General features: G+C 34.2%; 1 protein-coding gene across 1 annotated transcript in view; it reads left to right on the forward strand.

The window, feature by feature from the left end:
• Nucleotides 1–26,648, forward strand: part of PCDH15 (protocadherin related 15) — an 857,865-nt gene that overhangs the window by 516,810 nt on the left and 314,407 nt on the right. The window contains 2 exon segments of the mRNA XM_021073535.1: nucleotides 5,016–5,124; nucleotides 18,234–18,346. Coding sequence (XP_020929194.1) covers nucleotides 5,016–5,124; nucleotides 18,234–18,346 — 222 coding nt within the window.

Here is a 26,648-nt window from a genome sequence, read left to right on the forward strand (position 1 = left end):
TGTGTTTTATAATCATTAAGTCACACAGAATTTTGGAGGAAATAATTTTGTTTAATAATTTCTATGATTATCTTCAAAATACATATCTTTTTAACATGGACCTAATTCATTTTAGAGATAAATTACCATTACTAAATATGTCTGGAAACTTAGCTCTGATGGTTCAAACAGTCATGAAATGCCAGTCTGCTATCCTTTGCACTTTTAACATACACTCATGAGCTTGAGCAGTGTTTCGGAGACATGACTACTTAAAGACAAACGAGAGTACAGAGAAAAGAGATTTTCTTTAGAGACAAGGTGCCAAAGAGCTTTCCAATATTTAGGTGGAATTTCTGTCTGAATCCAACTTGATTAAGAAAATATGTTGAAAGCTGTTAGGCACTAGGCTGTAGGGAATAAATCCCAATAAGATATTTTCCACCCCCAAGCAAAAAAATTTTAAGAAAAGAGGTAAATATGGCAATTGTACCATGATAGAGGAATAGTTGATCCTTTCCTAAGGATACACAAGTTTATTTGAGTCATGGTTGCATTTCTAATTTCCTCAGCATATTCTTTCTCTATAATTTAAATAATAAAATCAGCAGCTAAGAGAAATGAGTGAATAGAGAGCAATAAGGAGGATCAATTACTTTTTATTTGAAGACAATCTGTCCTTCAAAAGAAATACACCTCTGAATTGCTTGTTTTTTTCACAAAAATGTCAACAATTGTCCTGTCATTAGCCACTTCTGGAGTATTTTCTTATTTATGGGTACTGCAAAGTCTACTTGAGAGTAGTGCTCTTTTACCAAGTTTGATAATTCCATCCAATACAAACTCATAAAAATGTATCCAATATATAATATTTGCCAAATCTTCTAAAAGAGTACATGTTCTTTCTACAAAATTCTTACTTATTCTAAGGATTTGTTTCCCTCTGGGTTTTTGTTGTGTAATATATATATATATATATATATATATATATACACACTAAGTTTTTGTATAACAATTTATATATATGTACCTTCCCATGCCTGACTATATCTACCATAGAGATTTGGGTATAAGTTAAAAAAATGATGGATATTATGTTTCTTCTTCTATTGAATATATACATAATTTTCTAACTCTGACAAGTTTTCCTTATCTTTATAAAAATATATTAAACATTTAATGCTGTAACCCTAAAAAAAAAAAAAAATAGTATCCTTTGATGCTGTATTTTACTACTGCTAAAAATTCTCAGGATAAAAAAAAAGAAAACTCTCAAGATTCAAAGACTGCAGTTCCCGTTATGGCTCAATGGTAACGAACCTATCATCCATGAGGAAGTGTGTTTGATCCCTGGCCTTACTCAGTGGGTTAAAGGATCTGGCATTGCTCTGAGCTTCGGTGTAGGTCATAGATGTGGCTTGGATCCTGCTTTGCTAGGCCTATGGCTAGGCTGGTAGCTACAGCTCTGATTTAACCCATAGCCTGGGAACTTCCATATGTTGTGGGTGAGGCCCTAAAAAAAAAAAAAAAAAAAAAAAAAAAAAAAAAAAGGTTCAAAGACCACTGTCTATTCTGTAGATAATCTTGTGGGTCATATTTGAGAATTCATCTTTTTTTCCTTTTATTTATTTATTTATTTATTTTTTGCTTTTTAGGGCTGCACTAGTGGCATGTGGAGATTCCCAGGCTAGAGTTCCAATTGGAGCTACAGCTTCTGGGCTATGCCACAGCCGCAGCAACATCAGATCCAAGCCCTTTCTACCACCTACACCATAGCTCAGAGCAAAGCCGGATCCTTAACCCCCTGAGTGAGGCCAGGGATCAAACCTGCAACCTCATGGTTCCTAGTCGGATTTGCTTCTGCTGCGCCACCAGGGGACGGCCATCACCTCTTTTTACTTTTAAAGCTAGATTTTTATGACAAACTTACTAATGATAGCACAAGAAAATAATTTTTCTTAAGTTTCTAGTTTTACATGACAGGAGTTCAGGTCTAATGAGTTATCTGAAACAGCCACATTTCTCTCAATTTTCCAAAAACTTATTGAAGCTTGTACCAAGAGGGTATATTTTATTTTATTCTCACTAGTCCAATTTACCTATTTCTTTATAATATTAAAAATAGTACAGGGTTTGGTAACTGCGTAGTCAAACAGGACTGAATGGCTTTAAATAAATATCTTTCATCCCACCCACCCTTACCTCCAGACCCACACACCTGAGATATTTACATTTTGCTATATCCATTTTTAACTCTTCTGATGATTTACCAGTGCAATTCTGAACAGCATACTCGTTTCTTTTTGTTTCTCAGTTCTCACTGTACATTTACTAACAACCAACTATGAAAGATGAGAAATTTAATTAGCACTTCTTCCCTCTTGATTTTGTTGTGTTATTTTTGACTTTCCTTTTGTTCATAGAACTTTAAGTTAGTAAAACTCTATTTCATCTTCCAGCAACTTCAGATAATATAGAACGATTTTAAACTCCATGACTCATTACCAAAATCAAAACCACTTATGTGTTGGTTATATAGCAGCTCTGTGAAAATAAGCAGAGTGAAGTTAATCAACAGGTCATGGTCCTTAAATGTCATAATCTCCTCAGAAGAGCTCATATTTAATTTTTTAAAATTCTAGGTGAGTAGCAAAGAGAGTTCAAAAAATCAAAACCTTAATATCTCTTGTTATATTTCCCTGGGCATGGGAAGTAGGATGGGATTGCAGAAAATCCTGATATTTGAAATGCCTTCTCAAGGTCCAAGTAGAGCCATACTTTTGGAAAAGCTATGGCAGAGTTAATTAGCTGAGCTAAGACTAAAATAATTGAGCTGTAGGCCAGCTTTAGCTGATACAATCAGACTTCTTTGCAAAAAGGCTAGGAAGAGCTGATCAACCCTTATATGTTCAATTTCTGTATTCAAACATATACATGGAAGAATCTCATTTTTTTTCCTGTTTAGGGAAGAATACAGGTATTACACAAGTAGTAAACTGACTTTTGGGACGCTACGTCATGGGGGGAGGGGAAGATAAAAAGTTTGAGGTGGATAGTAGAAAGCAAAATGGAGAGAAAGAAATGGAGTAGAGGGCAGAATTTAAGAGTGTTGTATTTTTTATTGTATGAAAGCAGTGGTCATTTGGGTTTAATGTAGTGATTTTGATACTGATTTTACATTTTAATGATTCTGAATCCACAATTAAAGAAGCAAATAGAATATGAGTAACTATCCCTACAAAAGACTCTTTATTTTTAGGAAAATACTGATAACATTTAGATGACTGAGAACCCATTAAAGATTATGAACTGGAAAGAGCCCCTAAGATGTATGAGGGCTCTAAATTATTGGTCAATTATTATCTTTAATTATTAAACTTATATGACATAACTTAGTAATATATTTAATATAACTTAATAACATAGTTTAATCAACATTAAGTTTTGTGCATGAGGATTAGTGTCTTTGCTTTTTTGGTGTTATTTAAGTTAGAATGCCTCAGCTATACATTTCTGCAGAGATTAGAAACTACTGATTTTGTATAAAAGTATATGATATGTTTCAAAGGTATGTTATTTAGAAAGAAATAATATAAAAGAACATTGCAACAATTCCTTAGAATGTGAATGAGATATTGAGATAGACTCTATTTCCCTTGAGAATTACCACTTATGTATTTAGACTGAGTATTGCAAATACTTAAAGCAGTATTTTCCAAACTGTGTTCTAAGAGTATTAGTTCAAGGAGATGTTAATGGGTGGTTCTAAAAGATGTGCAAACAATACCCCATTTTTGGATAGACATTATGGATGTTAGCCCAGTTAGGTCTCTGAAAAGACCTGCAGTACAGTAAATTAGCTGTTTGAAATGTGATTTAATTTGATGTTTCTTGGGAGTTCCTATCATGGCTCAGTGGTTAACGAACCTGACTAGTATCCCTGAGGACATGGATTCCATCCCTGGCCTTGCTCAGTGGGTTTAGAATCTGGTGTTGCCGTGAGCTATGGTGTAGGTTGCCGACATGGCTTGGATCCCAAGTTGCTGTGGCTGAGATGTAGGCTGGCAACTACAGCTCCAATTGGAGCCCTAGCCTGGGAACCTCCATATGCCACAGGTGTGGTCTAAAAAGACGAAAGACAAAGAAAAAATATGATGATTCCCAAGCTTATCTCAGTAGAGTACACGTTTGTCTTTTCAGTTTACCAGTTAGAATCTACCACAGGGTTCAGCAAACTATGTTCTCCTTACCACTTGTTTTGTAAAGTTTTATTATGACACAATCATTCCTTCTTGCGTTTGTGTCTCAATGGCAGAGTTGAAAGGCTGCAGAAGACTGTACACGGCTGGCAAAGCCTAAGTATACTTATTATCTGGACTTTCACAGAAAATTATGTTTGCCAATCCTAATAGCAGAACAGATACCACTGGGGATCATACTGGGAAATGCTGACTTATAGAGATGTATTATAATTTTAAACACAATATTCTTGCAGATAATTATAAGTTAAATGATTATTCCTACATGATATATAATTAATTTCAACTATATGAAGCATGAAATGCTGGGGCTTTGATTTCTATTGAATTAAAGCATCAAATTTTAAAGATTTTATTTTAAAATAATCAGTTTACGTGAAACGTTAAGCCATCAATTTAGAAGAAAAGAATATAAAGATTCTTACAAATCTTATCTAAAGCCAAAGACTGAAACTACTTGGTACCCTTATACTTCTTTTGATTAAATTATTTAGGGAATATTCAAAATGTATTGATATCATTCTTGCTTGCTTTTCTTTTAGGAAAAATTCTTGATATAAAGTCCTGTGTATGAAGGTTACTATGTTTTGAGATTGGCTTTGAGGACACCTTATTCCTCAGATTCAAAATTAAATAGTCTAATGTTAAATTATAGATCTTGAAATCTGAGTTTACTAGCTCAAAAGTTATCTACCTGTCCAAATTATAATATTTGAGTGTCAATAATCTCTGAGGTAATGAAGCTGAACTAAACTCTCTGAATTTGTTTTTTTCCAGGAAGAACTGAATCCTATCATTGTTACCCCATTGATTCAAGCCATCGACCAGGACCAGAATATTCAACCACCATCAGATAGGCCAGGCATCCTCTATTCCATCCTTGTTGGTTTGTATCTGCTAATTTTTAAACTCTCAGTTATCATTCTACAATCAAATAGAAAAAAATCTTTTTAAATTAAAAATATCTATAATAACAAAGATTTGCTTTTTGGAAATTATTGGGGATTTTATGTATAAGTAAATTTTAAAATGACTATTTTTCTTCCTTAGAATTGGTTTCCGTGAAATGTATAGAACAACAAATAGAAACACTTTTATTGAGGAAGCAAAACAACTTAAAATATAGGATTTAATCTACCTATTGGTAGTTTCTCTGTATCACCTCATAAAGAACTATCTAAGAAAAAACTGAAAAATCAATTGAAAAACTTGTACTGTTCACTCTACTGGTATTTTATTGTTGGTTGGACACCATTACATAATTCTGAAAATATGTGAAAATTAAATAAGAGCTATTGGAGACATGAAAGCAATGAAGGGTCATGATTTGCCCAAGGGCACATAACATGTTATATCCTTAGCTCATTTTTCCTTGAAAAATCTCACAGAAGCCATTCTAATTCTTCCTGTGCCTATCTTATAATTGTGCCAAAAGTAAAAATGATGAGAATCTGATTATGTTACCCTTTTTAAGTTGCTTTTGCTAAAATATGGATATTGCTGCTTTGTATGATTTATAGTCTTCAGAGAGACAGATACATGTAACACAGACCAAACATCTCTTAATGAAGAAGGGATCAATTTTGAAGTATGCTTGAAAATAACTATTGAATGGAATTTGACTTTACTATCAACCCCTTCCCACCAAATGCTTCTAGCCCTTTTGAAAGGTCACACACATAACAACACAACTACCTACAGATTTTAGACAGATTTCAAAATATGATGCTATATTCTACTTAAAAATGCTGTCTGTAAAGAAAATTCAAGTAATTCTGTTTCAAGCCCTCGCTGTCTAGAACTACACACATATTATAAGTCAGTTGTAGAGATTAGACTATTAAATTTTTAAAAAGCTGTTATGAACATAATCATAAGTCTCTTAAGTCTGTATGGATTTTGGCATACATAAAAGGAAACAGGCATTGTTTATTTCATTAACTGAGGGACTGACAATATGTTAGTTACTATGCCAGATGCGTGGATACAAAGATGAGAGGTAAATATTTGAGGTTAGGGAGGGGTACGTCTATGGATAGAAATATGTAAAAAGATAAATTAAAACACGTGGTTTTAAGCCCTACAAATAAAATATGAGCCACATATCATGTGGGCTCATGGGAGAAGATTTCGAAGGATTTCTAAGAGAATTGCTTAGGAAGAGTTATTTTATGTTTATTCTGTCTTTCAATAAATGAGTTTCTCTGTCAATAAAGACAGATTCCTCACATTGTAGCACTGGTTTGCAGGAAGCAGAGACAGGCAATAAACAATTAATGTAATAAATAAATGTATTTATTATTAAAAATATATGAGGAAAATAGAGATGATGAGTGGGATTGAAAGTACAGAAGGGGTATTGCAGTATTAAATAGGATGACTGGGATATGAATGAAAAGATGAGATTTGAGTAAAACCCTTTAGAAATATAAGGAGTTAACTATGGTGATATCTGAGTGAAACATTTCTTTCTAAGGCAGAGATAAAAGCTGGAGTTTGCATGGTGAGTTTCAGAAACATCAAGGGTTCAGTAGCACTGGACACGAGTGAGTGAGGGGAAAGTAGAAAAAAGAGGGTATGAGGAATAAGTGTGGGCCAGAAAAATATAGAGTCTTGTATACTATTGGGACATGTTATCTTTAATCTGAGTGAAATGAGGAGCCAATGCAGGAATTAGAACAGAAAAACGTGATGTTTACATCAACCTCCAACTTTCAGACGATGCATACTACTGAACAATAGATATAAAAATAGATATATTTTCATAGTGTTTACTTTTCTTAAAGGCTGAACATTGTAAGGGTTGAGAGCATAGCCTCTGGAATTGTACTATCCATGTTCAAACACTGACTTCAACACTTAATCATTGTGTAATGTTAGGTGAGTTACTTAATCTATCTCAGATTGCTCCTCTTTAAAATGGGGTTGATCAAAATATACCTTTCTATAAAAGAGTTTTGAGGATTTTATCTATGCATGTGAAAAATAGCGCCTGGGAAAAAGCACTCAATAAATGTTAGTTGATGTTGTTATTGCCATTAGGAAGAAAAATAAAGATGTTTCCTTAAGTCATACAAGATTGGTAAGAATAGAAGCATGAATGCCTCTGCCTGTCATAAGACAGGATTTCCATGGCTCTGATTTTAGCTACTTTTCCATAACTCTCTTTGTTTTCCTTATCTCCATCCAAATAATTCTGAATATATGTGTTGTTCTTCAGAGCTTATTTTCCCAGTTGCTAGGTGGAGAGCTCTTCTACTCACACTTTATTTATAGTTTGTTTACTAGAAGTAAGGATTTGGATACTGATCTGTATAAAAAGGTTATCCAAGGACTACTGCCAACCTTTTCACTGGTCCTACCATCATTACTATCAATGGTGGAATTATTGCCACTGCTATTGATTACCCCCAGTAGACTAAGCCAATCATATGTCACCTTGATTCATTATTTACTGTGTGTGTCCATTGCCTTTCTTCACAGAAGAGTGATACCATTATATCTGTGGGTGCTGGACTGGCAAGGAACACCTGAGTCAAAAATACTTCAGAGTAAAAGCGAAATTAAAATTCCAAAATTGGCTCTTGACTTATAATAGAAATTGCTTTATCCCCAAATGTGGTGATTTTTTAAGGGAGATTAAAACTTGCATAGTGTGGACAATCACTGTTTCTTTTATGACTAATTATTAGGAGGATTAAATTTAGGTTTAAATTGGAGAATGAACTAAAAGAAAAAAATCACAATAAAATCTCAACTGATCAATACAAAATAGGATTTTCTGGTGAACTAAAATATTGTTTAGACAAAAATTTACATGGATTGAATTAGTTTTACTTGGATATTCATGATTTCAGAAATGCTGAGATGTAAATTTAAGGAATTCCTGCAAGGTTGTTATACTCAGTACAGCAAATCACAGTATATGTAAGATTTCTTTCTTTCTAAGTTCAATTAATTATTGACCTTGCATTTGTGCAGAAGCAGAAAGTGAAAGTTCAGGTTGAGTTGGAAATAGCAGAGTTGAGAACTAAAGATATGATTTAACATGTGCAGAGTGTGCTTCAACAAGGACTAGATTTATTTCTTTCAAGTGTGTAAAAAACCTCTGTCCAATCCCTAACTAGCAATTAAACTAAATATAGACTTCAGTGGCCATTCATGACAAACAGCGACTTTAGAGTATTAGTTCAGAAAATTTAGAAAACAAATCAATACAACTAAAACAAGCAGCAACTTCAGCAAACACTGAGGAAGGAAGAAATCTGATTTCTAGTGTTTTCACATATTACTGTTTTGAAATACCAAGTTTTTAACAAAAATCCTGAGACTAAAAAGAAACAGGAATGAATAGTGGATACAAAGGGATAGTAAATTAACAGAAAAAAAGTTTCTGAGGAAGTCCGGACATCGATTTATCTAGACAAGGCTTTCAAATAGATATTTTAAATATTTTTAAAGAGCTGAAGGAAGCCATATATAAAGAATTAAAATATGGGAATGGTATCTCACAAAATAGAGATATCAACAAAATACGGAAATTACCAAAAAGACAACAAATAAAAATTTTGAGGTAAAAAGTATAACAACTGAAAGTAAAAATTCACTGGTAGGGTTCAATGAAGATTCAAACAGGAAGAAAGAATAAGCAAACTCGAAGAGAGGTCAATTAAGATGATGAGAAGATGAGAGAAAAACATCAAATGTGAGAAAATGAAAAAAAAAAAAAGAATGGAGAAAAGCAAAGAGAGTTTCAGAGGCCTATAAAGTACTATTCTATATACCAACTTATGCCCAACAGGAGTCCCAGAAGGAGAGAACAGAGGAGGGCAGAAAGAATGTATAAATAAGTAATGGTCCAAAAACTTCTAAGTTTGAGGAAAACAATCTATACCTCCAAGAAACTAATTGAACTCCCCAAAAGTATAGAACTACAAGAAATCCACTGAACACATCCCAATCAAACTTTCAAATGACCCAGACCAAAAAAAAGAAAAAACTTAAAAATAACAAAAAGAGATGACTTTAATAGAAACTGATTCTCAAAAAAATTATAACCTGTTTTCTTATACCAGAAGATAATAGGATGACATGTTCAGAGTACTGAAAAAAAAAAAGTTCATTGATAATTCTAAACACAGGAAATCTGTGTTTCAAAAAAGTATGAAAAATTAAGATATTCCCAGATAAAGAAAATATAAGAGAGTTTATCAGCAGCAAATCTTCCCTATAAGAAATACCAGAATATTGAGACTTAAGGCTGAACTGAAAGCACAGTAGACAGTAGCTCACTCTACATGAAGAAATAAAGAAAACTGATAAAAATACTACATAGTTAAATATAAAGACAGTATTTTTTTGCTAGCATTTCTTTTTCTTATCAACTTAAAAGAAACTATGTTGGTGTACACACAAAATAGATATATGTAACGTGATAATAAGAGCAAAGAAGAAAGGTAAAATAAAGTTCTGTAAGAGCAAGTTTTTTATGTACTACTATAATTAAGTTGGTATTAATACAATTAGATTGCCATAAATTAAGATGTCAATTTTTTTTTTTTTTTTGTCTTTTGTCTTTTTTGTTGTTGTTGTTGTTGCTATTTCTTGGGCCGCTCCCGCGGCATATGGAGGTTCCCAGGCTAGGGGTTGAATCGGAGCTGTAGCCACCGGCCTACGCCAGAGCCACAGCAACGCGGGATCCGAGCCGCGTCTGCAACCTACATACACCACAGCTCACGGCAACGCCGGATCGTTAACCCACTGAGCAAGGGCAGGAACCGAACCCGCAACCTCATGGTTCCTAGTCGGATTCGTTAACCACTGCGCCACGACGGGAACTCCCTAAGATGTCAATTTTAATACTCAGAATAGCCACTAAGAAAATAATTTAGGAGTTCCCGTCTTGGCGCAGTGGTTAACAAATCCGACTAGGAACCATGAGGTTGCGAATTCGATCCCTGGCCTTGCTCAGTGGCTTAAGGATCCAGCGTTGCCGTGAGCTGTGGTGTAGTTCGCAGATGCGGCTCGGATCCTGTGTTGCTGTGGCTCTGGCGTAAGCCAGTGGCTGCAGCTCCAACTGGACCCCTAGCCTGGGAACCTCCATATACTGCAGGGGCGGCCCAAGAAATGGCAAAAAGACAAAAAAAAAAAAAAAAAAAAAAAAAAAAATTAACAATTTAAATTGTTTACGTAATTTAAAGATTTACAGTAAAATACACAACAAAGGAATTTTAGCAGCACACATGAAAAATAAGGCAGTAATGGAACAATACCGGAACAAAAAAAGATGTAAGAGATATAGAAGACAAATAGCAAAATGGCATAGGTAAATACTATGTTTTTAGTCATCACAATTAATATAATAGATTAAATGTCCCAATTAGAAGATACAGATTGGCACCATGCATAAAAAAGCAAAAAAAGCAAAACATGATTCAACTACATGCTGTCCATAAGAGTATAAGTATAAGGTATAATTATAAGTATTAGGTATAAATACATAGCTAGCTGAAGCATAAAAGGATGTAAAAAAAAAGTTTATTCAAAGAATAACTATAAGCTAACTGAAATAACACTACTAATATTAGATAAGGCAAACAAACAATGATTTTTTTTTTTTACTTGAGACAAAAATGGACATCTTATAATGATAAAAGTGCCAATCCACCAAGAAAACTAAACAATTACAAGCATATATGCATCTAATACTAGAGCCCAAACATAAAGCAAAAATTGACAGACTTGAGGGGGAATTAGACAATTCAAACACAATAGTTAAGTACTTCAATACTTTACTTCCCATAATGGATTAACCAATTAGAAAAAAGGTCAGCAAGGAAAAAGAATTGAACAACATTATAAACCAACCAGATCTTATAGACATTTGTATAACACAGAACCCCCAAACAACAACATACACATTATTCTCAAGAATATTCTCTAGTATAGAACATATTCCTAGGCTGTAAAACACGTCATTAAACTGAAAATGATTGAAATCACACAAATAATATTCTTTGACCATAAATGAATGAAATTAGGTGAATAAGGAAAATTTGGAAATTAAAAAATGTGTGGAAATTAACACACTGCTAAATAAAGAATGGCTTACAGAAGAAATTGTAAAAGATGTTAGCAAAATACTTTGAGATAAATAAAAATGAAAATTCATTTTACCGGGACTTATGGGATGCAGCTTAAGTAATACTCAGAAGATGTATAGTTGCATAGACTCAAATTTATAACATTATAAAGGAAAGAGGAGATATTACAACTATTATTATGGAAATTCAAAAGAGCTTTGATATTTTTTTCTCAACCCTAGTTTGGGGATCACCACCATAAACAATAGGTAAAGTTGTATCTAGATAATTAGAAGATTAAAGTGGAATTTGTTTCAAATAAAGTTAACTTCAGTGACTATAATGAATAGGATGTTTAAATATTTAGGAGGCTTTCACAGTGCTAAATGAAAGTACAAGGCTCTGGATAAGAGGCTAACACTGTATGAATGAAACCCATAAAAGAGAATGACAGATAAGGAAGAATCATTTGGACAATGAGGAATTTAGAGAATTGAACCAATATAGTCAGAAAAATGGTGGTACTGTTAGCAAAGATTAGTTCATGGATTGTGTATTTGTTTTTATGTTTAAATAATAGATATGGTTATTTCATATACCCTCAAGTGGTGGTTCTCAAATTGCAGAAAGGGCATGAGAATCCCCTAAGATTATTCAAGGTGCATATTCCTGACCTTTCTTTTCAGGGGTTCTGATTCAGAGGATCTGGGAGAGTATCTTGGTCTTTCTGATGAAGGTAGAAAAAAAACTTGAGTCTTAGAAACAGTGCCATTAAAATACGTTGGCGTTCCCGTCGTGGCGCAGTGGTTAATGAATCCGACTAGGAACCATGAGGTTGCGGGTTCCGTCCCTGCCCTTGCTCAGTGGGTTAAGGATCCCGCGTTGCCCTGAGCTGTGGTGCAGGTCGCAGATGTGGCTTGGATCCTGCGTTGCTGTGGCTGTGGTGTAGGCTAGCAACTACAGCTCCGATTAGACTCCTAGCCTGGGAACCTCCATATGCCGCCAGAGCGGCCCAAGAAATGGCAAAAAGACCAAAAAAAAAAAAAAAAAATATATATATATATATAAAGAAAAGAACCCAGGAATATCTTTGCAGAATTTTCCTAAATTGAGAAATTTGATACTAATATAACAAGTTTTGAGATTTTGATTTTTTTCAGGGGAGAGGGTTACAGAGTTATTGGCAATATTTTGTATAGAAAGTGGAATCTATTATTCAGAAATAGCTTAAAAAAGAAGCTTGCAAAGGTACTGGATTTAGATCTCAGGTGATATGAAAAATGTGGAATTGGTACATGGTATGAGGGTATATTCTAGTTTCATTGATTTGCATGCAGCTGTCCAGGTTTCCCAGAAATGCTTCCTGAAAGGACTTTTTCCCATTTTATATTCTTGCCTCCTTTGTCAAAGATTAATTGACCAAAGGTGTCTGGGTTTATTTCTGGGTTCTCTATTCTGTTCCATTGGTCTGTCTGTCTGTTTTGGTACCAGTACCACACTGTCTTGATGATTGTGGCTTTGTAATATTGCCTGAAGTCTGGGAGAGAGATGCCTCGTGCTTGGTTTTTTGTTCTTCAGAATTGCTGTGGCAATTCTGGGTCTTCTGTGGTTCCATATAAATGTTTGGATTGTTTGTTCTAGTTGTGTAAAAAATGTCATGGTAATTTGATAGGGATTGCGTTGAATCTGTAGATTGCTTTGGGTAGTATGGCAATTTTTACAATATTAATTTTTCCAACCCAGGAGCTTGGAATATCTTTCCATTTCTTTACATCTTCTTTAATTTCTTTGATTAATGTTTTATAGTTCCCAGCATATAAGTCCTTTACCTCCTTGGTAAGGTGTATTCCCAGGTATTTGATTTTTTTGGGGTGTAATTTTAAAAGGTATTGTATTTTTGTATTCCTTTTCTAATATTTCATTATTAGTATACAGAAATGTGACTGATTTCTGAATGTTAACCTTATATACTGCTACTTTGCTGAATTTGTTGATCAGTTCAAGTAGTTTTTGGGTTGAGTCCTTAGGGTTTTCTATCTACACACCCTCACACCATGCACCAAAATAAACTCAAAATGGCAGAAAGATTTAAATATAAGACAAGACACCATCAAACTCCTGGAAGAGAACATAGGCAAAACATTCTCTGACATCAACCTTACAAATGTTTTCTCATGTCAGTCTCCCAAAGCAACAGAAATAAAAACAAACATAAACCAGTGGGACCTAATCAAACTGACAAGCTCTTGCACAGCAAAGGAAACCAAAAAGAAAATAAAAAGACAACTTACAGAATGGGATAAAATAGTTTGAAATGATGCAGCTGATAAGGGCCTAATCTCTGAAATATACAAACAACTTATACAACTCAATAGCAAAAAAGCCAACCACCCAATGGAAAAATGGGCAAAGGACCTGAAGAGACATTTCTCCAAGGAAGATACACAGATGGCCAATAAGCACTTGAAACAATGCTCAACATCACTGACTATTAGAGAAATGCAAATGAAAACTACCATGAGATACTACTTCACACCAGTCAGAATGGCCATCATCAAGCAGTCCACAAATAACACATGCTGGAGGAGGTGTGGAGAAAAGGGAACCCTCCTGCTCTGTTGGTGGGAATGTAAGCTGGTACAGCCACTATGGAGAACAGTATGGAGGTACCTTAGAAAACTATACATAGAACTGCCATATGGCCCAACAATCCCATTCTTGGGCATATATCCGGACAAAACGCTACTTAAAAAAGACACATACACCCACATGTTCATTGCAGAACCATGCACAATAGCCAAGACATGAAATTAACCCAAATGTCCACTGATAGATGATTGGATTAGGAAGAGGTGGTATATATACACAATGGAATACTACTTGGCCATAAAAAAGAACAAAATAATGTCATTTGCAGCAACATGGATGGAACTAGAGACTCTCGTCCTGAGTGAAGTCAGTTGGAAAGAGAAAGACAAATACCATATGATATCACCTATATCTGGAATCTAATATATGAGGCACAAATGAACCTTTCCACAGAAAAGAAAATCATGGACTTGGAGAATAGACTTTTGGTTGCCAAGGGGGAAGGGGAGGGAGTGGGAGATACTGAGAACTTGGGGTAAATAGATGCAGAATGTTGCCTTTGGGATGGATTAGCAATGGGATCCTGCTGTGTAGCACTGGGAACTCTGTCTAGTTACTTATGATGGAACACATAATGCGAGAAAAAGGAGTGCATACATGTATGTGTAACTGGGTCACCATGCTGTACAGTAGAAAAAAAAAGTGTGTGTGTGTGTGTGTGTGTGTATATATATATATATATATATATATATATATATAAATGATAAAAGAAAAATGTGGAATTGGGACAAAAATGAATTTACTGTTTTTAATTAAAATTACCATATTTTTCATAAAAATCTTTATTTGGAGGGGGCTCGCCTGTGGCATGTGTAAATTCCCAACCAAGTGTTCAAACCTGAGCCACAACAGTGACAATGCCAAATCATAACTGCTAGCCAGGCTACCAGGTTTTCCTGGATTACATTTTTTAAATACATTTTGCCATCTCTTTATTTGATTGGAGAGTTTCATTCACTGACATTTAAAGTAATTACTGATAAGAAGGGATTTATTTCTGTATTTTGCTATATGTTTTACAAATGTTCTATAGCTTTTTCATCCCATCTCCTGCATTTCTATTTTCTTTTATGTTTTTTTTTTTTTTTTTATTTCATTTTCCCACTGTAGAGCAAGGGGATCAAGTTATCCTTACATGTATACATTACAATTACATTTTTTCCCCACCCTTTGTTCTGTTGCAACATGAGTATCTAGACAAAGTTCTCAATGTTTAATTGATTTTTTGTAGTGAAATGTTTAAATTCCTCTCTTACTTCCTTTTGTGTATATTATATACTTCTTTTCTTTGCATTTACAGTGGGAATTACCTTAAAGCCCCTCAAATTATAGTCCTTTAACTTGAATTTATGCCAGCTTAACTTTAAGAATATATAAAAAATTCTGCTCTTCTATCAATCCCCATTTTTTCAGTTGTTGATGTCACATTACATGTTTTCACCTTGTGTACCTGAAAACATAAACTAATAATTATTTTACATTGTTTAATCTATGACAATTATGTAGAAAATACAAAACTGGAGTTACACTTCAGCCTAGCTGGAGGAGCTTGCAAGGATGAGACCAGATGCAAGGGTGATTGCTTCCTGCACCTCTGTGATTCAAAGCTATTGTCACCTATCAGTACAGATATCTGATATTTGGAGAAAGGGGTCCTTTTTACCCACTCAGGTTCCCATGAGCAGTGTGCAAGCTGTTCCAGGAACAGGTTTACAGCTGCCTGCCTAAGGGCTGATGGCTAACTGCTACTGTGTTATGAATTGTGATTGACTGAAATCAATCACAATTTATGGTCCAACCTTTTCCCTAGAATTTGCAAGACCTCAGTAGACTCCAGAGTTCGAAAATAGTTATATCCGAGAGCTTCTGCCAATGTGACTGTTGTCTAAGAGAGGAGATAAATTCTTGGTGCTTCCTACCCTGGTATTTTCACAGAATCCCCCCCATAATCATATGATTTAGATTATGCTAAACTCTACATCATAGGTTTTTTAAAACTCTTCTCATAAGACCAGAAATGTCTGAAAGTGCATGTTTTCTCACAGGCTCGCCAGTAGCATATGGTGTCCACTTTGGACCATTGCTAATTGAACAAGAGAGAAATGGAATGTCAGTGTGGTTTTAATTTGAGTTTTTCTTCTTATGTTTTAAAGGTGAATATCTTTGTGTGTGGTCAAGAGTCATTCGCCTTTCTCTTTTTGTGAACTATCTGTTCATTCTCTATCCCAAACCTTTTTTTAAATATACTGTAGAACTTTTTACTTTTTATTTGTAAATTTTCATATGTTAGGGATATGAGCATTTGTCTTTGACGTAAATGCAAATATTTTCCCTGGTCTGTCACTTGTAGTTTTACTTCATTTATTGTGTATTGTAATGCAGTTTTGTAAAAATATCATTATGTTTATCACTGTTTTCCCTTATTGACTCTTTATTTTGAGTAGTAGGTAGGAAAGATATACCTACTCTCACATTAAAGTAGAATTCATTCACGTTTTCATCTATTACTAGCACTTGTGTTGTTTTATTGTTTTTTGTGTATGAATATCTTCTCCATTTGTGGTTTATTCTAGTGTATTGTATGAAGAATAGATACAGTTTTATCATTTATCATATGACTCTCCTATTAAGTAAATGTTCTTATTTTTTTAATCCATTTTTCCCTACTGTTTTGAAATGATTCCTTTATCATATGCTAAATTTCATATGCAATTTTGGCTATTCCTGGATTTTTAAGTCTATTTTACTGGCATAGGGTTTGTTTTTTTTTCTCCTCACATAGTGTCCAGTAAAACTCTCTCTCTTGTCTCAGAGTCGGAGCAAAGAGGTATATCAGTTAATCCTTTTTTGAATATTTTTGGTTCTGTCAGCCTAGTTTGAATGTAAGCTCAGTCTGACATTGTCTCTTTGATCTTGGACAAACTATTTAATAGTGCAAAGTTTCTAAGTCCCCCTTTATAAATTGAGAATGATTTACAGAGTTATTAATGATTACTTATATAAAGTTTATTGTACAGTATAGGATTCTATCATTAACAATCATAATATTTTATTTTTATCATTATTGTCTGGCCAAATGCATATATTCGATAGTTATATGATTTGACTTCCACTTTATCTTGGGGAACAAAATGTAGTATACAAAGGAATATAAAATAGTTTAAGGAGGAGTGTCCGTCGTGGAGCAGTGGTTAATGAATCCGACTAGGAACCATGAGATAACAAATAAAAAGTAAAAAGTTCTACAGTATATTTAAAAAAAGGTTTGGGATAGAGAATCTATCCCATGGTTAGATGGCCTTGCTCAGTGGGTTAACGATCCGGTGTTGCCATCAGCTGTGGTGTTGGTCGCAGATGCGGCTCGGATCCCGCGTTGCTGTGGCTCTGGTGTAGGCCGGTGCTACAGCTCCGATTGGACCCCTAGCCTGGGAACCTCCATATGCCGCGGGAGCGGCCCAAGAAATGGCAAAAAGACAAAAAAAAAAAAAAAATAGTTTAAGGAAATTTCTGTAAAAAATATATTTCAACTCACTAAAATGGCTGTGTTTAAGAAATATCTTTTCTAACACTGTATAACATTAAAATATTTTAGTTAATATTTAAATATTTCTATGTAATATGATTGATCAAATTAGATGGATACTTATCTTAAGAAAAATATTTTCCTACCTGGAACAGAGCATGTTCACTTTAATTTCCGAACAACTTGATATTTGGTACAAAATACAAGTCATTGTTTATTATAAGATATGTTTAGAGAACGTGCAGGAGTTCTCTGCTGGCCTAGTAGGCTAAGGATCTGGTGCCATCATTGCTGTGTCTCTAGTCACTGCTATAGAGTGGGTTCGATCCCCAACCTGGGAAGTTACGCATGCCACAGGGGCACCCAAAAAGAAAAAAAAGACCATAGAGACCATAATTATGATTTATGTACCATTAAAATACAATTTTATAATTCAAAATTTGCTCTCTGTACACTTATTATCTCTTTCATGTGATGAAGTTTCAAATTAATTAAAAAGCTCACTTAATAAAAGGTACTTGGAAAATCATCCAAATAAGAAACATTTCCATCCTCCTACTCTTAAACTAATTAATTACATACCACATTTGCATCTGCTTTCCCTAGACTGCATAATTTTGAAACTTAATTTACTAATGAAATTGTGATTTTGTTCCTCAGTTAATGAAGGGAAATAGATATAACAGATACACATATTACTTATTGTTCTCAATTATGTGCTGATATGTCAATGTCTTTCAGGGACTCCTGAGGATTACCCACGATTTTTTCATATGCATCCCAGGACTGCAGAACTTAGTCTCCTGGAGCCAGTAAATAGAGACTTTCACCAGAAATTTGATTTGGTTATTAAGGTAAATTTAACTAATTTTTTAATGTTCTTGTGTTTATAAATATAACTGCTGCTTTAATGTTCTTATGTTTATCAAAGAATCCTGTAGAGGCTATGGTAAGAACTTTTATGTTATCAAAATTAAAATGAATTTGAACTTCAATTAACTAATTTTTCTTTAAAAGGTGAAGTGCCACAAGTCTAATACATTGTGTTGCTTTTCTTTAGCATCACATTTATGTTACAATTCTATGCAAATACTGAATATTCTTATATGTAGTAAACACACTGATGAAATGTATATAATTCTACATGTTATAATTTATTATATCATCTAACATTTAATTTAGTTTTATGTGTTTGGTTTGTTTTTTTACCAAATGGATGTAATTTTTGACCACAAAGTCTTAACCACTGAATATATTTAAAATGTGACTGGATTTATATATATATGTTTATTTTTAATAATGTCATATTTTTAAAATGTTGTTGCTTTTTCTAACCTAAAAAGAAAAGAACTGATTTGTCTAGAAATTATTTAAATATAGATCTCACTATTTTCTTTAGTTTGAAAGATTATCCTAGACCACAAAAATTTTTAATGCTAGAGGAATCCATTTGACATTACAATTTTGGTTTAATAGTATCTAATATACTGCAATAAAATAATTTAAAAGGTATTGTGGAAACCCCAATGATATGTCAATTAATTCTTATAGAGTCACTGCGAATGTAAAATATGAGCTAAGCAATGAAGAAAGAGTATGAATTTACCAAGTAGAGATGGGAGCTGGGAGAGCATTATAAGTAAAAGAATAAGACGTAGCAGAGCCCAGCACGAGATTGCTGAATGGACGGCTGTACAGACTCAGATAATAAAGGGTTCCTGGGAGTTCCCATCATGGCTCAGTGGAAATTAATCTAACTAGCATCCATGAGGACATAGGTTCGATCCCTGGCCTCTCTCAGTGGGTTAAGGATCCAGTGTTGCCATAAACCGTGGTGTATAGGTTGCAGATGCAGCTCAGAACTAGCATTGTTGTGACAGTGGCATAGGCTGGCAGCCACAACTCAGATTTGACCCCTCGTCTGGGAATTTCCCTATGCCACAGGTGAGTCTCTAAAAAGAAAAAAAAAAAAAAGAATACACGTAAGCAAGGACACATAGTAAATCTAGTGTGTATTGTATGACTTTTTCATATTTACACATATAAAAAGATAGCTATTGATATGCAGCCCTATGGTATTAAAAAAAAACATTTAAAAACAGTAACAGTAAAGGAATTAAGATAAGGAAGCTTACTGAGCATGCATATCATATAGTGTTTTCTTTTTTTTTTTTTCACTGAATTATAGCTACAATTGCTCAATGGTCCAAATGTGAAAACTAAAATTTAGATAGGGTAAGTGATTGGCTCAGAGGTGTCACTAAGAAGCAGAAGAATAGAAATTTAAATTTAGGGTTATCTAAGCTAAGGCCATACTTATTTCAGTGCACCAAGATGCAGTTACTTAGAAATGGTTGTCTGGTTTAATTCCCTGTCAGTGCAACTACAAACAACAATACATAGATCCATTTAATTTTAGCTCAAATTAGAGCATATTTTGTTAGCACCATTTATATTATACATGATAGATTCTGTGTTTATGTAGTGTTTCTTTGTCCTGAAGAACGTGTAGTCTAGAAGGAGAAAGAATCATATAAGACAATAAATCAAATACGACACATCTACTGCTAACAGGAAGGCAATGTAAAAAGCACTAATGAAGCATAGCTTACGGACATTTAAATTAATCTGGGGACTCAGGGAAGATTTTCTGGAGATTACACCAAGCTAAATGTTGTTGTATTGGATGAGTTTGGCTAATGAATAAAAGTGGGAAATGTGTTTGAGCATAAGGAAGAACAGAAGCAAAGCTTGGAGGCATGGGGTACCAGGCTACAAGAAGTTAACAGGGAAATGAGGTATAGAGCCAGACCACGGAGATAGCCTTATGTTCGATTGTAGTTTCTTCAGATTTCATTCAGTAGGGGTTTGGGCGTCATTTGACAAAGAAGGATCCTTTTACCATTTGTGTAAAAGAGTTATGCATGAGATTCATCTTCTTGCACTATTTTATTTTAATTATCATTGCACTGTATAAAACTCAAAAGTGTGTATCGTTGTCTCCTGTCAATCTACCTGGAGCCCTGTAGTGCTTCACTCTGTGGGAGTTAAGAAACTTGACAAAGCATCGTTTCCAAACTGTCTCACTTGAAACCTGAAATCAATTATTTTTCTTTCTTATCAAAGTTAGTTATCCTGGTGTAAGTGGGTAGGAGTGAAACTCCGTCCATCAATTATAGAAATAAAAATCAAGTGGAATAGGTGACAGATTTTTTTAATGTTTTAATAACATTTTATGTTATTAATGGAAGTTTTTACAGACATTAGATTCAAATTACTGTGTTTTGTGTGCAGTCAAGGGTATAATAAGCAAAGGTATCAATCTGTAAGAGTAATAATGTGCCACCTGCTTGAAAAATAGCTGAGTACTATAGCTTTGTATAAGGAACCATTGAAATGCTGCAGTCTGGTAGTTCTTCTCTATAGTAACTCTTTCGACTTCTTTTTTTTTTTTTTTCATTTTAATAATGCTTCATTACTTACTGACCATAATTTTTTTATTGGCCCAATTTCTGTTTTGGAAGCTAAGGAAAAATAAAATAAAATGAAGTTATCCTCTTCTAGCTTTTGCAGAAGAATTCTGTTTTAAAAAGCTATGTGCACATTTAACAGCTGTTAAGTGTCACAAATTAGAGATTTATCATCTTCATTTTGCCTATTTCTGCCAGTGATTTATTCCGTATACGGACAAATAAAAATGTAAAGGCGAAGCTAGGAAGACACAATGTAGTAGTTCACCCACTTTACAATATTAAAGAATGAAAACACATCTAAGTCTAACACAGGAGACTCTGCTCAGTATTCCACGGCAATCTACATGGGAAAAGAATCGGAAAAAAGAATCTGAAAAGAATCACTTTGTTGTACAGCAGAAGTTATTATGATATTGTTAATCAGCTATACCTAAAACTTTAAAAACTGAAAAAAAGAGAAAAAGATGTTCCATTTCAAAACACTATTCCAAATTTTAAATAATTGCCATCATTTAAGCATACTTTAAAATGAAATACACATTTTGAATAAGAATCATATGCAGTCCTGGGTTTGCCCAGAATAGTTCATATTTATGCCTATTGTCCCTATGTACTTATTCATAACATTTTTTTCACTCTCAGAAACATCCCAGTTTGGATGAAAAGTAATGTGATGACCACAGTTAGACAGGAAAAAACAACTATGAGATAGAAATATGAAAGCATATTTTAGATTCTAGATGATAGCAAATTAGTTCATGCTATCTTGAACAATGTCCAGAACTTTCACCTTCATTGTTCTAAGTGCAGTATTAAAAAAATATTATTAGCTGATATATTTATACTCTGTGAATCTAACACAAGGATTAAATGGATAAATTTTTAATGTCACTGTTTCTCAGTTGCTCAAACATAACTTTTTAAACTTTTTTATATAAATCTCTTTAACAACTAATAGCAAGGGTCACAATGATATTGCAAATATCTTGCTCTCATGGTCCCTCTGATTTTCATGTTGTTATTTATTGACCTACTTATACTGCCTAGAAAGATGATCTTTAACTTCTTTTTCTTCCACATAAAATAGCATAATTAACCCTAAGCTCTCACTAGTCCCTCTGCATACTTTAAGGTGCCAGCTATACTGAACCATTTGCACCGCCCTAAACTCACCCAGCTCTTTCTAGCCTCCAGGCATTTTGCTTTCTTCCTGAATCATTCCTCCCTTTTTTATCAACAGTCTAATTCACACTGAAATTTCCTTGGTGTTTCAGATGCTAAGAACATAGATAGTTCCTGTGGAAAGGCACTGGTTGGAAGCCCCTCCTTGTATCCTGCTTGTCCTTCTGGTGGCTTTGATCATTCTGTATTAAATTTGCTTGTTTATTTTCTCCTGACCTTTATAGGAGGGCAGATTGTAATATTTTTCTTCATATTGTGCCCCAAGCTTCCACCCCACCCAGGTACAGTGCACAGAAAGTGCTCAATAGATATTTCTTACAATATTTTTCTCCCTAGCACAGCAGATCTTTTAAGGCTGCTGGATTTGGTTAACACATCTTCATTGTGTTTAAATATATATACTTGAAATGTATGTATTTGATATAATTTTATCCTGTATCTCTGCTCAGAATAAATCTGCAGTGAACTTCTCAAATAAATCCAATTCCTGGAAAAAAGGCTAGACCTATATTAAGGCACATTTTAAAGCTATTTATGAAGGTATTTAAACAACTAAACAAACAAAACTTCTAAAGAAAAGATATACATTTTTGCACAAATGATGAACCACTGAATTGAAACTGGCGGGCTTAAATATCAGTGCTGATGTTCCATGTCTCCTGGCAAGTTACTTTGCTTTAGGAATTTGAGAGTCACAGGACAACAGCATGCAAGAAATGATTGAGGCCTAAAAGAGCAGTGACTACAACACTTCATCCTACATATGAAGGTCTAGTGCCACAACCTTAGAAAATATTTGGCCTCTATTTAAATAATGATATCAGTTATACTTTACTTCACAGGAGTTTAGCATTTTTAAGTCATATGACATTTGCTAGGTTTTAATTTTGCCAAATCCTTTCTGAGTGCTTATTAGGTGTCTGACATTTTGTTTGTGTTGAAGAGATGGAAATGTATGAAAGCAGTGCTTCACAGAAGTCACAAGCATGGAAATTATGCTTTTAGATATATTTCCCTTCTGATTTCCACATCCACACTTCCATTTACTAGCTGGATAACCACTTCTAGTGTTACGCAGTTGTATCAAATTAAAAATGTAGGAAACTATATACATCCTTTTAAAACCTTGTCATCTTTCAAATAATAATATTATAATCAGCCAAGCTAGAAGATTTCTGTTCCTCTGAGCCATCAGCACCCAAATATCCCTATCCATCACTTTTCATGTCCTATCCAGATAAGCCTGGAATTTCTCTTGCATGCCTCCCCAAATCTCCATGGCCACTGCAATTCTCTAGTTTTCATTTTCATGGCCCATCTTCTTACATAAGTGATCTCTCAGATCTTAGACTCTTTTCCATGCATCTTGCTCATTTCCGCATGCTGTGAATGCGATATTGCTAAAACAAACAAACAAAAAAGAGATCATGCTATCCCATACTGCCTTCAGGCTACTGGGCAATTACAGAGAAATTTGTTAATTTAAAATACCAGGTATTAGGAGCAGACAGATGTAGTAGCAAGTCACAGATCATCAGTCATCTCTTCTCAAAATAAAAAGTATGATATCAGTCATGAAAAAGAAAGAACTATCAAAATTCATCATATCTGTTAAGGAGCTTTTGAAATATAAGTTACCATCTTTCTGCTGTGGTGTGAGTATTGTCAGTTTATTAGAAGAGAGTGAGAAAGAAAGAGAGAGAGAAAAAAAAAAAAAAAGAAAAGAAAGGCTTTAGCTGTTCCCTTAGGGAAAGATTGAATAGTACACTTCCCTAAGCCATGTTTAGGATAAGAGAAAAAAAAAAAAAAAAATCAGAGCTGATGTTGTCCAGCCACAAGAGAAAGACAAATTCTATGGATGATATGCTTTCATAATTCTAGAAATTTTCTAGCCATGTGTGCTTCTCCCTATTTTTATGGATTCCTTTTGAAAGAATGAAACGCACATATATCCCACATCTTAGCTCAGCAGTTAAGTGAAAAATAAGCTCACTTCCTCTGTCCAATAGCAAAATCTATACTTTAGGAAGTGAAAGTCCTTTATACATTTTAGGGTACTTTATTCTACAGAAGTTTAAGACATTAGTTCTTATCAGTAATGAAATAACAATCCCTCCATGGTGAATAATACAGTTTCAGAAATCCATTGACATATTGGATACATTTGCTAGATGGTCATCTTTTATTTTAAGTTTACGTTCTTTTTTAAAAATGTTGTAGATTGTCACATAAAACATTATTTTTGTTTTCTCAAAAAGAACACTGTATCCTTTTATTGATTCTTAGTTATCCACTTTTCTAACAATTCTAAGTACTAGACTAAATTAATTGACAATTATGTCAATTATGGAAATTAATACAAGATTATACTGTGTCCTCTTCTCTCATATTGTTATTCATCCAGCCGGGGTAGTTAGAACAGAGGTAGGATATAACATTTGAATGTAGTGGCTGGCCAAATATGCAAGCTGACAAAAGATACATAGAGATGATATTTTACTTGGCCTCTTTCCTTCTTGGAAAGGTGACCTGTGACTGCTTGGAAGAAGGAAAGTAATTTATCTATTCTTGTCACAGCCCCTTGATTTTGGCAAGGCCCTCTTGTCTGCAAAGGTCATTGTAAGAGTACACCAGCAAGTCTAACTCTTACAAAATGTTCAAACAGATGCCACACTCTGAACAGCTGTGCCATATCTCCCCACTGCACACCCCTTCACATGCATAAACTATCTTAACCTTCCTACATGACTGTCCCCAAGTAATCTTTCTTCATAAGTTTCTTGGTTGTTGCATAGAAAATGAAATTAAAAAACTATACCTAAAAACTTGAAGGCTAAACAGGTCTTCTCACTGGTTTTTCTCAAGAACCATGTGATACACAGAAGAAACATTCAACACCCACAGTCATTACCTTGCAAGCTCTGAAAAATAACCCACTTAGAGGGTGGTTTGTTTTTTTTTTGTTTTATTTTATTTTTTTTTTGGATGAATTTTGGAAATTCAAATATCCCAGGATAGGCTATTCTGGTTAGCCAGTTCACGTAAGGCACCGTTAAGAGACCTTTTTCCTAGTGGAAAGAGTACTCTGTAGGAAAGGAATCAGAATTCAGTGTAGACCTTTGCTGGTTGGGGAAGCCAAGGGCAGGGCAAAATAAGGGGGGTACAGCACAGGTTAGAAGTACTCCTGAAAAAAGTTACTGCTCCATCATTATCACAATTTTATCTCTAGCTGGCTGTGCTATTTAGAGTCAAGATTATTCCCTTGGTTCAAACCACCAGCCAAATAGTCTGGTATATCTGTGCTTAGTGGGAGTTTTCTGAATCTGTGACATTCCCCACAGCAACTGGGGTTTTCTTCTTTAAATCATTCAACATCCCTTTGGTCCTTCAAGTGTTAGTTCTTATCCCAAACTCAAACTCAAAACAAGCAGAAAGATTTTTATTATTGAAAGGTATATAGAAGCTCCAAGGATTCATGTTTTCATTGTAATAAATTATAAACCAAGTAGGCATGTTCTTACATCAAATGAAGATAAGATATACTTAACTTTAAAAATACTTTCCATTTGGGAAGTATGTCAATATTGTTTTTTTGTCATATTATAAATCCCTTTTGGGTGTGTGTTCTTTATAGTTTGTCTAGTAAAGATACCTTTTTTGTCAAACAGAAAATGTAGTTATTTCCAAAACAAAATGCACTATTTTGCTATATTTATGACATTACAACTGAATCAGTGGTATAATATACAAAACAATTATTTATTTATTTATTTATTTATTTGTCTTTTTGCCATTTCTTGGGCTGCTCCCATGGCATATGGAGGTTCCCAAGCTAGGGGTCGAATCAGAGCTGTAGCCAACAGCCTACGCCAGAGCCACAGCAATGCGGGATCCAAAACCTCTTATGCAACCTACACCACAGCTTACGTCAATGCCGGATCATTAACCCACTGAGCAAGGGCAGGGATCGAACCCTCAACCTCATGGTTCCTAGTCGGATTCGTTAACCACTGCGCCGTGACAGGAACTCCTCTTTATGTTTTATCTAATAAATTATTGTAGGTTTTGAAAGTTCTCAAATATTTTTAGTAATTTTCATAAATAGTCTTCCTTGTCAGACTCCTTATGTACCATTTAATTTTTAGAATAGTAAAGTTAAATAAAGGAAGTTTTTGTAGGTTTTAAAGCAATATAATTGTATTAAAAGGGTCAAGAAGCAATGGGATGAACTTATTTTTAATTATTAATTTTTGGTAATATTAATGTGATGTTTGATCCAGGGAATACAGGCTTTATAGCCATCTCTCCCTAAGGCTTTCCGAAAGATAAATATGTGTATATAAAAGGGAAATATAACATTTTACAGTTACTGGAGCTTCAACCCCAAGCCCTTATAGCATTTTAGTGATCTGAGCAGGATCCCAAGGAAAACCCTTTTCTATAAGTGAGGTTCCTCCACTTTCATTTTCAACCCTCAGGTACAAACTGAAATTTGAAGCTT

Source organism: Sus scrofa, chromosome 14 (assembly GCF_000003025.6).
Source record: "Sus scrofa isolate TJ Tabasco breed Duroc chromosome 14, Sscrofa11.1, whole genome shotgun sequence".
Classification (NCBI taxonomy): Eukaryota; Metazoa; Chordata; class Mammalia; order Artiodactyla; family Suidae; genus Sus; species Sus scrofa.